The sequence below is a fragment of the Cynoglossus semilaevis genome, chromosome 20 (genome assembly GCF_000523025.1).
Source record: "Cynoglossus semilaevis isolate Cse_v1.0 chromosome 20, Cse_v1.0, whole genome shotgun sequence".
NCBI lineage: Eukaryota > Metazoa > Chordata > Actinopteri > Pleuronectiformes > Cynoglossidae > Cynoglossus > Cynoglossus semilaevis.
In genome coordinates this window covers 2278059-2295518 of record NC_024326.1, presented here as the reverse complement: position 1 = coordinate 2295518, position 17460 = coordinate 2278059, and the positions used below count along the sequence as shown (strand labels likewise).

Genomic DNA, 17460 nt, shown 5'->3' with positions numbered 1-17460 from the left:
CTGCCAAATAGTGAGCCCGTCTAATCGTGACTGCAGCAGCTACTTCCTGCATTGTTACAGTACTTAATGAGGATTAAGTTGAAGCTGTCATGTTGCGACGGGCGGCCATTAGACCTACTGCTCCTTCCATACGTAGAGAGGGAGGGAGGGAGAGAGAGAGAGTGCTGGACGGGGGAGGGACACTGACGAGGAGGGAGGGACACTCTACAGAAACTGACCTTACCTCAGGCTCTTTTAAGTGTCCCATACCAACCTACAGTGTTAAAAATACACTTAAATCTGAATTTAATCTTGTAAAATGTCAAATAATTCAAGTACATCATTTTAATGATCTAGTTTTTTTTTTTTTTTTTTTTTTGTTTTTTGTTTGTTTTTTGCCAGAACAGCAAGTTGTACAGTGTCCTTAATAGAAGGAGGATTACTAAGAGGACAAGTTGCAGAAGAGAAACATCAAGGACACGAGTTCAGTGTAGCTGAAATAAATATTAAACTCGGTCAGTGGTCCATACTTTATAGAAAGATGAAGAAGTACTTTGTTATTTTCATTAGGTTGTCACTTTAGAAAGGTGATAACAGGAAGATGGCCCCTTGGAATAGACATGATTGCATCTGTTGGAGATGGTCTGTTGCCTCTGGAGATGTGTTTGTGGGGATGAGTGAACAGAAACAATCAGATGTGATGACACAGCAGTCTACAGGGAGGGTTTTTGTCATTTAAGGAATAGTGGTGTAGGACTGACAGGACACTCACTGAGCTGCAGCGGTAGGACAATAATGACCTCTGATTGCTTCATACATCCTAAAGACTATTCAGTTGACAAGCAGCACTACAGAACCTGCAGACAACAACATCAAAGGAGTCAAAGGAGATGGTACGAAGGCCTCTGTTGAAGTCTCCAGATTGTTCTCTCATTTTTATATATATATATTTTTTTGGTTGGCCAAAGAAACCATGGGCAGAATTGAACATTTTTGGTTGGCCAAAGAAACCGTGGGCAAAATTGAAAAACTATAGCTAGTGGTGCTTCAATTGTTGTTTGAAGCAAACCAAATTCGGTGAGTAAGTACATTGAAAAACAAATATCTTGGAGTATTCTTCAAAATATATTTTTTAAATATAATCCTGTATTTTAACATCATCCGATAAAGGATTTCTCATTTTTCCTTTAAAGCTGATTGGTGTAGTCTTTAATATGTATTTATTTTGTCTTTACAGCGCATCTCTGGGAAATCAAAAAACACTGAATCATCAAAGGCATGTCATGGTGAGTCCTGGCATGAAGGACACCTGTGTGTTGTCTTATTTTATATCATCTTATCTTGACATATCTTGTCCAATCTCGTCTCTTTTTGTCTTATCTTACATTCTGTGTGCGTGCGTATGTGTATATTTAAGAGAGAGGATTAGAAGCTCTGCACAAGCGATGACAGTTGTGGTTATGAAAGAGACCGTAAGACTGTGCTGCTTCACCATGTCGTGTGCTCTGGGCTCATGGTCCTAACTGGCGTTGGAGGCCATGTTTATATAAGGTTTGTGTTACAGCTCTGCAGGAAGCCAGAGAAAAGTGCGGATGGGTTGTGATATATGATGCTGAGGCTGCAGGAAAATCCAGATGTGTCAGACAGCGGTTGAGGGGATAATATGATACCAAAGTTTACAGACTTTGCGTTTATGGTATATGAGACAGTGGCTCGACTAATTGATATTTTATATGCTGCCTTTCCTAGTGAGGCCCACTTTACCCATTGGGAGACCAAGGTTGAATTGAGTTTGGTACTAGATCACATACATAATGATGTCTCAAAGAAGGTGCATGAACCTCTGGTGTACTTTATGGCAGTTATGGGAGACATTTTTACTTCAGGTGCTGGTAACTATTTATAGAGTTATCCATGAAATAAACAGAAGTTCACTGTGGGTCTTTTTTTTAAAGACGCAGACTTATCATGAAAGAAATCAGGACAACCTGAATTTTAACATCATACGTCAGTGTTTTAAATTCCCTAACAACTTAGCAGGTGATTGTATTACAAAAACTAACACTGAGCAGCATTGAATCTCAGACTTCAGGGGCTCCCTGAGACAGGAGTTTAACAGTTAGCCAGCTGTGTTTAACTGGCTTGTACAGTTACAGCGTAACTACTGTCTTTTATTAACATTTTTATATAAAGTCATATTGGGTTATTTCCTTTATTTTATTTTTTTTTACCACATTTATTTTCAAACTGTGAGCAGTGTAATGATGTTTAATCAAACTCCTCTGAGGATGCACTTTATTGTCTGAGTGAGGAAGATCTGAATTATAAAAAAATCTCACAAAATAAATCCATATTAAATGAAGATTTATTTAAATAATAAAATAGTAATAGCAGTAGAATATACGCCACACGCTTTTGCTTGGTGAGCTAATTTAAAACATTTAAATAAATATTACATTTATACATTCTATACACAGTATATTTGATTTGGCACCGTTTTTACTCTCAGTACTCTTTGTGATGCTTCCATCGCCATGTCAACCAGTTGTTAGAACTTGGGACTGTATGTGGGTTTGAAACCCAGGACTTGCTGCATGAAAAAGTGCTGTGGTTTGCCTCTTAGCCATGGAGTTTGCATGTTCTCTTCATGAGTGGGTGGGTTTTCTCCCACAGTCCAAAACATCCAGACTAGTTTAAGTGGACACTCTAAACTGACCACAGGTACTGCATGAATGTGCATATGAATGGATGTTTGTCTCCACCGCTGGTGAACTGTCCAGGTGTTACCCCACGCTCAGCTTGGCTACAGCTCCCATCATGACCCTAAAAAGAAGAATGGTACAAGATAATGACAAATGCATCGTAACGTTTTAAACGTTTTTATATCGACAATGTACACGTAGAAGATGTCCTTGAGTTTAGGCAGCGTGGTCAGTTTGGGGTCACAAGACTTGTGTTAGTAAAAATGGTGGATGCTGATGAGTGCAGTGTGTGATGCTTTACAGTTTTATAGGTCATTGTCATAACTTGATGTGAGTGTGTGTGTGTGAGTGTGTGTGTTTGTGTGTGTCTGAGGGTACTGATGTGGTCATGGCTCTCCCGGTAGACCCCGGGGCCCCTGCCATTGTCGTCCTGCTTGAACCCTTGGTGGTCAGTGGCTCCACGACGTGATCCTGTCGCCCTGGTATGCCGAGGTGCGCATGCCCACTGGAGAGGACGCAGCGGCTCCATGTGTGTTGAGGCGCATTATTTGGCAACCGACGCGGCAGCGGGGAGGGCCGAAAAAAAGAGGATATCCCCTGGATTTCAAAAAAGCAACGATTTATCGAGGTTAACCTCGGACTAAACATTCCTTGGTCGACCATCGTTGAAGAAGGGGCGACAAAGCGACCGAGTAAGTTGACTGAGGTGAAGGCGAAGTTTTGTGTGAGTGGATTGAGGGGAGTCTTTTATTCGGACTCGTCGAGGAGCCAGGTCTTCCTCCACCTATCTGTGACGATAAAGAAGCTGATGGGCTGTTGAAAAGTAACACTTCTCCGCAGAGCCAAAGGTTGAGCACCGGGGTGGAGAGGAGGGGGTTCGCTTGCTCGAAATCGCTTTTATTTTCCTTTTGGAGAGAGTGCCAGCTGCTCATTGTGAGCTCGGGACTTGGTTTTGTGCGATAGAAGTGGGTTTAATGAGGTAAGGATTAAAACGTTACGTCGCCAGCGGCTCGTCGGGCGGCAGCTCCGCTCTGTCCGTGGGCCGGTGGCTGAAATTTCTGAGTTCTGACTCGAAGCTTGTTCTTCGGGAGGGGACACAGGTAAAGAGTCACAGTGAAGCCTCACAAAGATTCACTTTTCTTGACCAAAGCACAGTCAAACTTTGTGCCCGCGTTTCTAAGCAGCTGTTTGTCCCGCATCGGGGTGCAGCCAGGTCACGGATTCGGGCTCGGTTCTGGATTTAGTGGGACACGTTGACGAGCAGTGGTTCCGGCTGGAGTACTTTTACTACTTTAAGGTGAATTAAATCCCAGTTATCAGCTGTGGGTCATGACAGGGACTGCTTATGTAGGAGATGAAGTGGCTTCGTGTTTTCGTTTGTGAGTGGTGTAAAAAAAAAAAGCTAATGCTAACCCGCTAACTAATAACACGCTCACCTCCACTGAGGCGGCGTCAATAATAAAAAAGCCGGCTATGTGCACATGTACTGTGGGCAGGGTTTAGTATTTAAAGGGCTGAGTTTGCTTTGGATGCTGTGGTGGATGGTGCAGGGGTAATGGTGGCCACGGCTGCCCGCTTTAAGCCCCGCGGTGGTGGTGGCACCAGTGTTGGTTCTGCTATCTGGTAGCTAATCTTCCTACTTCTCTGTGTGACAACCGTAGTCTTCCTCCTCTTAAAGCTGAACACACACACATACATACACACACGAGCGTGTACACACCCCCACAAAGCTATACTTGGAAGGACTCTACAGTCACTTCCATCCATTCCCACAACTTCACGTCAAAACAGCCTAACTTGAGTTTTTTTTTTTCTGAAAATAAATACTATATGTTGACAATTATTGCATCTGCTGTTGAATTTGCGACACACAGTTTTAGTTTAAAAAAATTGATTTTAGAAAAAATTATATTCATTTAGCCTTCAACATCTGAATAAATTATTGATTGAACCATTTTGTACTAGTGCAACAAAGAAAAGTATTTGTCCATTTTGGTTGAATTTGATATGTATGGCTGCTACTTCCAATTATATTAATTGTTAATTGGATGCTAATTGCTTTTCTTGTAATCCTTTTGTCAATACAATACAGAAAGGGCTCAAATGTAAATCGGTGTCCATGGACTCGAAGAAAAACTTGACAGAGCATTGACTGAACACCTGAAATTTGTCAGATGTTGCAAAAGTAACTTTATTTGAAACAGAATCTGCGGCTGATTCTCTTTTGACTAGTGTCAGTCAGCAGTTTCCCCACTAGCATCTGGTTTTCATCTCATGTTCTTCATCTTCTCTTTAAAACTTGGTGCATCTTTTGTAAGTAACGGCCACATTCAATAGAGAAGAAAAAAAGGGAGACAAGCTAAAGACAACAAGTAAAAGTGGAGCAAAGATTTCCAAACAAATTGGGTATTTTTTGTTTATAGAAAATAATTGGCGTCATTAGTAGTATTAGTATTTTTTTGACATTTAGTAAGTTGTATCCCTTATTTTCTTCCACTCTAAATTATTTTATTAAACAAAGATTTTAATCAGACGCCATACGATTTTTGTGAAAGGGCTGCGCTTGGCACCAGGACCAGGCTATGACACATTGCGTAACACAATCAAACTAGTAACCGCTGAAATACAAATTTCCGCATTGAATTACTCCTACATATATATGTCATTTTGCTGTCTCCCTCCTACTTTTTGTCTGTCTTACTCAGAACAGTCTTCATATTCCTCATTTGTGTGTATATGCAAAGTTGGACTTAAGAGCCTTTTGATATTAATGGTTAAATGTGTCAAGGGGGCATTGCTGTTTATGATATGGTGACTAAACCACTGACTTCTGCTGTAAACGTTTATCTGTAAAGCGTTATTATTTTAAAGTGCGATTGTACTTTATCGTATACTGTTGGTAGTTGTAGTCTTTACAATAAACTTTTATATCCTGGATGTGCCACATAGCCATTTAACCAATTTGTGTGGTATGTCATTCATCTCTGTTTGTCTTTGTTTTTTGCCGTTGGTGCTTGAATTAATAGTCCAATGTTTGTTGCTGGTTTTCTGCTGACTGGTTACACAGTTTGGAGCTCATTGCTGTGGTTTGCAGCTCTTCTTTCTGTTAAATGTATAAAGTCCCTACCAGTAATTTTGAATGCATTCCAAAAATGGGAGATAAAATGCAGTCAGACTAGAGGAGCATATGAGGCCAGCTCTTAAACAGGCCTTTGTAGGCTGGAAGTCCATGATGGTGAAGAGGTTTGTCTTCAGGAGACTTTATTGCCTCTTTGTTATAATCTAGAATGATCACAGAGTTGTCAATGAGGACAAAGGCTTTGAAAGTGTTATTTGCATTGTAACAAGCCAGTGCATGGTTTTGTTGTCCATTAGCTGTCGCTGTGAACAATGTTCAGGGGTGTGCGTTTAGTGAGAGGGTTGTCCAGCACTAGTCAGTATAACTTAAGATGAGAATGCTTTCCTTGGCTTTACTGTAGCAACTGTCCATACAGATGGTGAAACAGCAGTGGTAAAAACCAGAGCCTGTAGTGAACATCGCACCCACGAGTGAGACAGACAGAAGGTTAAATGGGCGGCGATCAAGAACTGATCCGGGGAGGTTGTGTAATCGGTTACTGTTTTGCTCTGTTGGACACATTTTAAGCTGTTGCTGCTGCACATGACCATAAGGGTCATAGGGCAGCTGCCTACATTTGATTATGATTTTTTTTTGTTAGCTGATAACTGGAGCACTGACTTAAAGTTACGCCCTCAAGTTTATTAATTCTGCCCTGCCTACTGTCCACATAACCTGTCCCTTACCTACCTACCTATCTCTCTATCACTAGGAGCTCATCAACAGAGGACGTGGTACATAATGGTTTATGTGGTTAAAAAGAGAATGAAATCAAAAGGAAAGGATGACTAAGTTACTGACATTCACTTTTGCTATTGGTTCTTACTGGTTATGAGTGGACATTCTATGTTGAATTAGAAATCGCCTTTAATCCTTTCTTTTCAGTTTAGGTACAGCCCGTGTTTGTATTTTTTTTAACCGTTGTTGTTTCCTGATACTTGTACATAAAATGTGCCAAACAACTGCAGCAAAGAGAATGCACTTCCTGTTTATACCGCCACACACGTCTTCCCAGCGACTTGAAAGGTCATATAATTTGTGTTTTATTTACACTATAATGGCCCCTTGGTGCAGACTAAAAACAATATTTTGGAGCTAACCCAAGAGTAGAGGTTTTTAATTGAGTCTCCCACAAACTTCAGCGCTGGCTGTAATAACCCACAAAGTGAAATGCTTAAATTGCACAGCTCTATTTTAAACATACCATGTCGGTGTTTTAGTGCTCAAGCTTATTGGCCATCATCGTTATCATTTGTCACAGCCAGATAATTGATAAGAACATTTTTGCTGTTGCTGCAATTCCAACGTCACAATTTCTACAAACCATCCTGTTGAGTAAAATACACAGGGTAAAGGTCTGCGACTGTGTAAATATGATGCTGACTACATACTGTATGTGAAGCCACACACTGGACCTGTCAGGCTGCTGGTTGAAGGGGTGACTGATGGTTGACACAATGCATGAGTGACAAGGAAGGCAACGGAAGAGGACGTGGAACAGAAAAGCAGACATGAATCTGATGAGCTTGTCCCCTGCATTTAATACAACTTTGTGTTACAAAATGTACTTCACCATGTCTATTCTGTCCCTGTGCTTTGAAAACACACTTCAGCAATCAAGGACCTGCAGAGTGCAATATGATAATGTGGTTGTCATCATTCTAATTTAATTACTGCAACTATTAACCAGAGGATTGGGTTTGATTAGATCAGACTGTACAATTATCACTCCTTTAATGAAGTTCAACAAAGGCGGCGATGAAGAGACCTGCAGTGATAACTTTGTTTATCTCAGCCTGTGCATGCTTTCATGTATTGTTGGGTTACAGGATGTTTAGGTCAAGGCAGGGAGAGTTTACCTTTTCATAAAAACACTTGACTTTGTTACAGGTTAATTTGTAAGTAACCCTTTACTATTTTACCACTGGATTATTTCTTGCAACCTAACTGTTATTAGTTTTCAATGGCTTCAAATTTACTATGAACCTTCATCATACTCAAAGTTTGAAGAAATCATAGTTGAGGATTTAATACTTGATGTGCTGTGAACTGTTTTGTATACTGTGATAAAATTGCTCGAAAATTGCTCGATAATATACAAAATACTCTAATTGTGATCAGTTGTCCGTTCTACTGGTTGTTGTTTCTGGTGTTTTCCTGGTGTTCTGTTCCTTTGACATGTTGTGTTCAGTCACAGTAGATTAGCGCTACATGTTTTGAATTCTCAACTTTGAAGACAATATATAGATAACATGAACCGTTTCAGCTGTTATTAATGCAGCGACTCCACTTCAGTCTTATCAGAGCATAAACAGTTCACAAAGCTCATATCGTGACCTGTAGCCAGTGAACTGTTCTGTTTGCAGACCTTGTACAAAAGTATCGCTCACCCACCACAATAGAACACTACATGGCATTCTGGGTAATCCACAGATGTAGAAAGGTGGAGAAATTAGGTGTTTTGTTTGCACAGACAATAGCGACAGTGAAAGATGTTTTGTCTAAAAGATTTGGGACAAGTATGTTGATACTGTAGAGAGTATTTGTGAGGTGAAGTGGATGACAATGTAAGATTACATTGGCAGTATAATTGGCAGAGGTGCTAAATAAGTTGAAGCAGTTCCTCTATGATTGAATACCTGATGAAATATTGAAATATGTTTTTATTTTTCTCAAATGCCCTCTTTTTATGTATATTTCAGGCACGTGTGTCATAGGTTACCCACCAAAAGGCTCTGGGATAATTATACAACAGTCTGACACAGCAGATCTATTTATTGAAATACACATAAGAAGTGTAAACGTTACCTGTAACTCCAGTTTTATGGTTAATATTTAGTCATTTTACAGTATGTCCGTGTGTGAGCGTGTAATGGAATATGCTAGTCCGACTCAGTGGGGTGAGTTTTATTTTCAGTTTTGGATTCTCTGAAGAGCTTCACATGTTAAGTTTTGTGTGTGTGTCTGTGGATGTGTGCTTGAGTGCGTACTGTGTGTGTGTGTTTATGTGCGTTTAAAGTAGACGTCTGTGTGTGCGTGTTGGAGCTGCCATGGAGATGAAATGTGACTCCTGTCAGCCATTCTGATCCCCTGTTACAAAGATAGGGTCAGTGAGGTTTGGGGTGGCAGAGTTTTAATGTCTGACTCCTTACACAAGCATCACTTCACAGCTGTATGCATCTGACTTGATGATACCACTGTAGCCAACATCACCCCTCCATTACATGCACTCACGCACACACCGACTCACACACGTGAACGCAGACGTGTACTGTATAATGGCCGTCGCTGTAGAACCACCAGCACCCGAAGGGTTAAAACTAGGTTCAGCTTCTCACTCAGTCTTACACACACACACACACACACACACACACACTCACACACACACAGCCAACCGGTTTAAACCGGTTCACAGGAAAAGTGCTTTGTGTGTCCCAGTGAATCCTGGGAAGGGTCATGTCATGTGTGTGTCTTAGTGATGTCAGAGTATGAAAAAAAAACTTGGGCAGCGCTGCGATCAGATGATTGCTTTGCGTGTTACATTGTGACAGTGTACAGTGTGTGTTGTGAGGATACATCATGGACACTGAGAGGGCTTTATGTTCACTGCCACACAACCTTAGAACAGGAAGGGGAGGAGGTTCTAGTATGTACGGTGTGTGTGTGTTTTGAGCCCAGGTTGTAAGGGTTAACTGTAGTCCTTTACCCCGCAAAAAAAAAACAAAAACCCCAGCTTCCTGTAGCACGTTGCTGGGCAAATCGAAGGCCTCAGAGGAGTTGGAAGAACCAAGCTCTGGGTTCTACAACATTTTTCACTGGACACATTGGGAATATCTCTGAAATGTACTTGTACTTTCTGTTTCTGTGAACTTAGACCTGCATCACCCTCTGTGCCACGAGTCAGCATGGATCTAAACTTTATGTGAGATGATTTCAATGCATTTCAATTCCAATTTCCTTTTTAAATGTCTATTCAACTCCCCTCCTGTCTTTTGACTGTATTCTAATGTGATCATCTAATCCAAGTCATCATCTAATCCACTTCAATAATTACTGTAGCAAAGTAGTTACGGATCACACTTGAGTCTTGTCAGTGTCGACCAACAGAGTCAGCTTTGAAAATATGACATGGACAAGTGAGGACATTTCATCTGTTGGGGTTACAGTTGGGTGGGATAATAAAGGGTTCCTTTATTCAAAGAGTTCTAAAGTAAAGTTTTTTTTAGCTGCTAGTTTGGCTCTCCCTCATTGACTCACCACACCTCATTTATTTAAAAAAGAAATTAATAACACTGGCTGAGGAAAACCAGACAATCTCTATCCTAATAGCAGACAGACGGTTCTTCGTTTAATCGTGTTTGAGAAGCCACTCAAGATGTCTCATTGTTCACGCTAAAGCACGGAGCACAAAGAAACATGTCTGCAAAAGCTGAAGAGGAAAATCATGCAGCATTTGTCCTCCAGCGCTGTAGAGGACTCTGTGACCTTGGGGTGGTTTACTGTATGAGGTGATGCTGTACCTGAACAAGAGCTGATGAGGCACAGATCTCGTGTCCTGTTCACTCTTTCTTAGACCTTGTCACACTCTAGAAACTGCCAAGGCTGCTGCATTGTGGGCAGTGTAGAAAAATGTCTCCCCAAACTCAGTCTGTTCTCACTAGTGGCTATCTTTATCTCATCTTTTTAAAATGCTAAAGTCACTTGGCTGTGCAAAATATCTGATAATATTCCTGAGAAATGTCAAAATTATTCTCTAAAACGAATATCACTACATCTAAAAAAATGTTCTTACTTACTTTGGGTCTACTATTGTTGCAATTCAGTACAGCGGATCAGTCTCACCCAGACTAAGGAAGTTCTGTGGTTCTTCTGCCCCCAGGGTACTTCTAATGCCTTTGATTCCTTGGTCAGTTGTCCCTTTTGAGGCTTGTAAGGCAACTACGTCAGCTATATTTGCAGTGTCAGTCGTCTCAACCCTTGTCAGCACACGCAGTTGAGATAATATCTCCACTGCCATTTTTCATTAGTGTCTACTGTAGTCAGTGCAGCAGAGAGAACTCGGTCTGCAGCAAATACAAGCTTTTAAATACCAAGAAGGCATGTTGTATGTACTGTTATCTGACAATCTGGAGGGTTTACTCCTGTGTTTATTCAGACTGTGTTGTGTGTGCGGTCGAGCAAACTTTACTGTAATAGTGAGCCTGTGATGTTGGACCTTTACAGCAAACTACCATCCACAGTCAGGATGCAGTGGAGCTGAGGTGTAATGACCCCCTGTCACCCAGGGTTGGGGTTAAGCTTCTTTGTCTTTTGCTTCATTTCTTGTTGATTTTCTCATGTGTTCAGCAGCAAGTCACAATGCCCTGTTTGACGTCCTCAGCTGTCCCCAAGACCCATGAAATTGGCGTGCATGCCTTTCCCTTAATAATAGGTATCAGCTGATCCAGTGTGCTGTGGAACCTAGCAGTGGCATTGTGAAAACGAGAGGTCCCAATATCTGTTTAATACTATGTTTTGAAGTCCCCCTTTTTTTGCTGGTTCCTGAACTGAAGTCCACCACAGCACTTGCTGTTTGATTTTACATGTAAGAAATTTCTTTCGTACTACCTACATATCTAACTGCCATAGAATCGTTGCATTTACAGGTGGCTGTCAAAAACTTTTGGGTTTAAACCTTTTTAACACTGACTTGATAAACAGGGGTTGCCCATTTGCCTCACTAAATACTCCTGGGTCTATACACTGTCCTGTTCTTATCCTGTGTTAAAATATAAAACCTTTAAGACTAAAACCTTTATCTGGTCAGGAAGGTGTGCTCCGCAGGTCACCGACCAGATAGCTGCTGATTTAATATCTGTGCAGCTGATCTGTGCAAGAGTGTTTCAATTGGTTGGTTTCAGAGATAAACTCTAACAGATTTAATGACGTAGACCAGGAGTGGCATCTATTATACATTTGTTTTTCTGTGTGCTTGGATGTGGACTATACATTAGAGACAGTGAGACCAATGTGCACAGTTATTATGTAAAAAGCGCAATGACTCACATGGTCCACCGTCTCCCTGCGTCTCGTCTCATTCCTGACTCTGCAGAGACTTTGTTGTTTACGCCTGTTTTCCATGCACCGGCGCACATTTATGTGCACACTCTTGCAGTCCTGTGTGTGATACAAGCTTCTCCATGTCTCTGCATCTGTACTGCCAGAGGTCAACATCTGCTAGATGTGACTTTGTTGAAGAGGAGAGTGTCATAAATCTGCTAAGTGCCAAACTTGTGGAGGGGTTATACCCAACATATTCTTTGATAGAAGAAATAAAGGGTCTCTGTTACGGCTGTGTCGATTTCATTGTCTCTCTATAAAACTCACATGCTGTTACGGTTATCAGTAATCTTCTGCTGCTGCTCTTTTTTGCCTTTGTGCTGTTCACGTACTCACTGACTCCATCATGTTTTTTACTACGCTTTTTTTTTTTTTTTTTTTGGTTTAGACTCAAATTTGGATAATTGGATGTTTTGAAAATTGCACATCAGTCACCACCTTGGTCATGTGACATCTCTAATTCAGCCTGTTTTGTCTGCTTGCTGTGTTTCTTGCAGCACATTCAAGGTCATTTTTCTCTGCTTCCCAATGAAAGACTAAGACCAGGTATAATTGGAGATGGACTGTTTTATTTTTAACTGTCAGCTCAGAAGGGGTCCAGTGGTTTGATTGCTGACCAATCTCATTCATTATTTATGCAAACACAAATGTTTGCATCAGTTTTATGACATTCACTGTGTCCATCTCTGTCTTTGGTGCATATAGAATATGTCCCGATTGACATAGTAAACAGATTAAATGCATTGCAAAATTAGAAATTGGGCTTGAGCTAGGTGAAGCTGTACACCTCCAACGAAAGTTAAAAAATGTTGTGATTTGTAAATTAAAAATGGTTTTGGCTGGCAAACTGTGTTGCAACTGCAACAAAAATGGAGGTGGAGACTTCCTTGAAATGGTCACTGTGTTCCCAAAGCCAGCTGTGAGCTGATCGGGCCCATCCCCCACTCTAACTACTGCCACCTCCTGGGTGTATATCTAGTTGGTAAACAAGTCCCAAATATGTGAATGTTGAAAAGGTCAGACAGAGGGCAGTGTCACTGCAGATGACAATCCACCACCATCATCAAGAAGCATATTGTGATTTAAAACTTTTAAAAATGTAAAATTTTATATTCTTTTTTTTACAGACTGAACTGTCCACATACACTCTCCCTGTGGTAAGAAAATGTAGTAAAACCTCAAGATCAAGTTGTGAGAAGGTGTGTAAGCTAAAGATATCCCATCATTCCAGCTTCAGCAACCTGAGGGTATGGGTTGAAAATATGCAACTGGATTACTTTGGCCCAATGTCCAGAGCTCCACCCAAACAGCAGCGTCTCGACTTAGATTTATTGTGACATAATGTGTAGGTGGGTAGATGATGTGACATGTTGGTTTTTGATTGGCCAGATTATACCATGCGTCTCTATCTTAGGATCACGTTCACGTGTGACTTAGCGCTGCAGTGAAGCAGCTGCTGCTAAGAAGAACTTGACGACAGTCTTGTGGCACTGGTTCCACTTGAAACATTTAAAATACTGTATCTCATGTTGAGATTTTATAAACATGTTGCTGGCTCACGTCCAGAGGTGATACGATGCACTTATTCAGCTGCTTTAAAAGGAAATTACCATTGAGTTTTTCAGTCAGGTTAGAACATGACTGATGTGTATCTCAATCACTGTAGGAAATTACACTTTGAACAGAGGTTCTTGTGAAATGTGTTTGAAGGGAATTTTGATCATTCTGTGGGTGTTTTTAGGAAACACTGGAAGTACTGTCAGCTATTTATTGCCACATTTTGTAATTTACCCATTACATGTTTGACATAAATGTACCGTAGACGGATTACCTGCAGATAAACAAATCCCTGTTCATACTTAAATCTCAATTCACTGCAGTGGTTTTATCTACAGCTCCTCATGGAGTAACTTGATTTTCAACTGTGAAATGCATTTTCACTTGTTGACACATGCACACTACAAACACTACATCATACACTAACTTCCTACTGTTTCATCAGAATTGGATGCATTTCAATTTTTTACCCCATGGCTTAAAGACTTGGCTGTTGTGATGAAATATCACTGCTCAATAAATATTTTATGTGGTAAAATACTTGAGGATTTCTGCAGCCGATGGATCTCCATCTGCAATTTTATACCTGTTTTTTTACGTTTTACAGTTAAGACATTTGTTCCTTCCCTGCAGGGGATGTCTGAGGAGGCCGTCCGCCAGACACGGAGCCAGAAGAGGGCGCTGGAGAGGGAGGCGGCTCCACATTCTGCAGAACCTCCGGAATCAGAAAATGACAGCAAAAAGCCTAGACTGGACTCTTCCGGAACCACAGTACAGGAACAGTCTAAACTAAAACCCGACTCTGTGCTGCCACAGGATGGTCAGACGAGGACTAGCACCAAACTGGAGAATGAGGAGGAGCAGAACCAGCTGCCGTTACCTTTAGTGTTACCATCGAAAGATGATCAGGAGGGACAGAAAACAGCCGAACCAAGCACAGACAATCGGATCGACTGCAATGATCGCAGCGGCCGGGTGAGGCCGGAGACAACAATAGACACGAGGAGTCGCACCCGACTGTCAGAACCAAAGGCGTCCAGTGGTATCCTGGCTGCAGGAGAGGTGAAGGCCACCATTAAAGTGGAAGTTCAGACAGGAGAGCAGCCGGTGGACATGAGCACATCCAGAGGGTGAGGAACAAACACACTTCATGTATTTGTCATGAAAAAGTTATGGTTCAGAAAACTTTTTTCACACAACAGCTGATAGCTTTCTCTGGAAAACTGTCACAGATTGTGTTCTCTGTTGCTTTGACACAACATCTCACTTATGGGAAATCTCCAAAGGATCAATGGCATTTGAAAATGTTTTATAAATACTTTACTGATCCTGATGTCCCTTAAACTTCCTGTGCACGGGGGAGGAGGGAGGGAGGGAGGTGGTGGACCATTGTTGTGTTAAGAGGTGACGTTTTTAACTTTCTCAGCAACCCTACCTCCATTTTCCCCCCACTCACTACCTGAACCCTAAAAAACTCCCCTCACACAAAATGAAGCCGTGTGTCACAAACCGGTTTGAGCCGGCCGTTGCCATGGTTTCCACAGTAGAAGGAACAGTGAGGGGAGGGGCTGGGAGGAAAAGTGAGGCGTTGTCACGTGATGACTTTGAGGTCATGTGACTTCTTTGGAAGAGTAGTGATTAATCCACAGGAAGTGATGATGGTGGCGCTAAACCCCGAGGAGAGAATAACTCACACACACACACACAAACACACAGACATTCTGAGGGCAGCTCAGAGAGACAGGCCTCACGTTGTCATGCAGTGACTTTAACGACTTCTCATGCCTCACAGAAATGCACAATCTACGTCATGACAAGACCATCCTTGTTTGATTTGACAGAATAATTACACATGTTCTTGAGCTTGTTACCATACAGTGATGTGGGTCAGCTCCACATACACACAGCCCACACATGAACAGGGACTGGTTTTACGGTAGAGATCATAGGACTTTGGGTGTAAGATGTATATAATCTGAATACTTACTGTACAAGGAAATAATGAGAAATGAAGCGTGTCAGACGTGGCCCAGCTGCATTAGCACTATTTGTGTGTATGATTGTAGGTTTTCCAATATTTATCACCTATGTCAGAAGACTGGAGCCAGTCCTCTAAGGGTGTGTTCATACCTGTTTTTGTTTATACCTTGGAGCTTAATAAACATATTGTTTGATTCACGTTGATAGAAGTCTTAGGTCAGCTTTGGCATTTATACCACTGGACCAAAGAAGTCGACAAGATCATCATATGATTTATTGATGACGTTGGCCGTGGACAGGTCTCATGGTTTCTCCAGTACACTGTTGGCTGTTGAGCTGAATGCACATTCAGTTTTATTATTGGCAGGCAAAACCCATTATTTTAAAAAATGTTCTGGACCCACTTGCTGTTGCATGCTTCTGTAGCACATGTTCAAGTGAACAGGCTTATTTCTAAGCCAGACATGTCACGTGTCAATTCACCATCAAACAGTCAAACTCCTCTCTCTTTGATCGCAAACAATCACCCTGCAGCCAAGACTTAACTATAACGTTTAAATACTAGAAACGCAGATATTTGTTCACCTTTTTTAAAGTGCCCCCCACCCCACATTGAGGGTCCTGGACCAAGTTGAGTACGAATGTTTAAAAGTTCAAATCAATAACGAATGACAGCCCTATTTCAAAATACAACAAAAGCAATAAAATCAATTATTAAAGAGACAACGCCAGTGAAAAGAATCTCATACAGAAGTTCTGTGTTCACTTTTACAATAGCTTCTAGTCTTTGTCATCAGGCGCTGCCCCTTTGTTGGAATGCTATCAACGTGAAGAGAAATGTGAGGAGAGTTGTCTGGACTTGCTGGATCAACCTGTTGTCATAAATCAGGAGCAGAGCAGCAGACCTCAGAGAATACAAACATTAAAAATGGTTGAGTCATTTAGGCGAGTGAAGCTGTGCTTGGAACACACGAGTGAGAGAGTTGAATATATTTAATGTCCACTCCTAGGAAATATCAACACACCAACCAAACTGAGCTGACACGGTGTGTATTATTGTCTTTTTGAATTAAAAAAAAACAAAAAAAAAAAAAAAAAACAGCCTCAGGGCCCCCACTTTTTTTTGTTTTTTTTTATTTAAAAAAAAAAAAAAAACAGCCTCAGGGCCCCCACTTTTTTTTGTTTTTTTTTAATTAAAAAAAAACAAAAAAAAAAAAAAAAAAGACAAGAAAATGTGTGGCACTGATGCTGTTTCTTTTTTTGTTCATCTTCTACCACTTACTGACACTCACTAATAAAGCAGCGTCGTCTTGTGTTATTCACCTGTAAATCACACCTGAGTATGATTTACTTCCTAACACTCTAACACTGAGTGCATCTGTGTGTGTTTTCAATCTTAAAGTACTTAAATACATTTATTTTTACAGTTAAGCTGAAGTAGCTGTAACAACATGGTGTACAGTTTTAGTTCTTACAGACTGGGTCTTTGATTGACACCTGCATTGTCCAGTAAGAGCCTGGTGAGGTCTGCTAGGCTGTGTTTGAACAGCTGTGATGTGCTTTTTCTCACTGTTTATCTGATGATTTGAACAAAATTAAGATGAAGACATAACTGAGTAAAAGCTGATCTCATGTACAGATACCTGTGTGTTTCTTACATGTAGACTTTGACTATATGGTACTGTTAGAAGCACGTGACTAATGATGCATACTCATACAACAAAGCTGCCGTCGTCTCATTTGTCTGTCAACAGCATAAAAAGAGAGAAGCGCCCTCCAACCCCAGAGGATGATGATGATGTCATCATCCTGTCAGATAATGACTCCCCGAGTCCTCCCATGAATGGACTGAGCCACTTTAAGGAGCTGGACACGGACCTCCTCATGGTGAGACGGAGCGAACTACGGACGCGGGTTTAAAATGAGTTTGTTTTATTGTAACCGTGAAAGTTTGAGTTACTTTGTGTGTGTGTATGTAGAAGAAGAGCCCTGTGGAGAGAGAACAAATCATTAAGCAGCTAAAGG

The 17460-nt window shown here is 41.2% G+C and overlaps 1 protein-coding gene across 1 annotated transcript in view; it reads left to right on the top strand.

Moving 5' to 3' along the window:
• Positions 1 to 970: 970 nt before the first annotated feature.
• Positions 971 to 17460, top strand: part of LOC103396018 (transcriptional repressor p66-alpha-like) — a 21841-nt gene continuing 5351 nt past the window's right edge. The window contains exons 1-5 of the mRNA XM_025052402.1: positions 971 to 1056; positions 1217 to 1265; positions 14089 to 14585; positions 17190 to 17322; positions 17415 to 17456. Coding sequence (XP_024908170.1) covers positions 1263 to 1265; positions 14089 to 14585; positions 17190 to 17322; positions 17415 to 17456 — 675 coding nt within the window. The 5' untranslated portion in view covers positions 971 to 1056; positions 1217 to 1262. The remainder of the gene's footprint in view (positions 1057 to 1216; positions 1266 to 14088; positions 14586 to 17189; positions 17323 to 17414; positions 17457 to 17460) is intronic.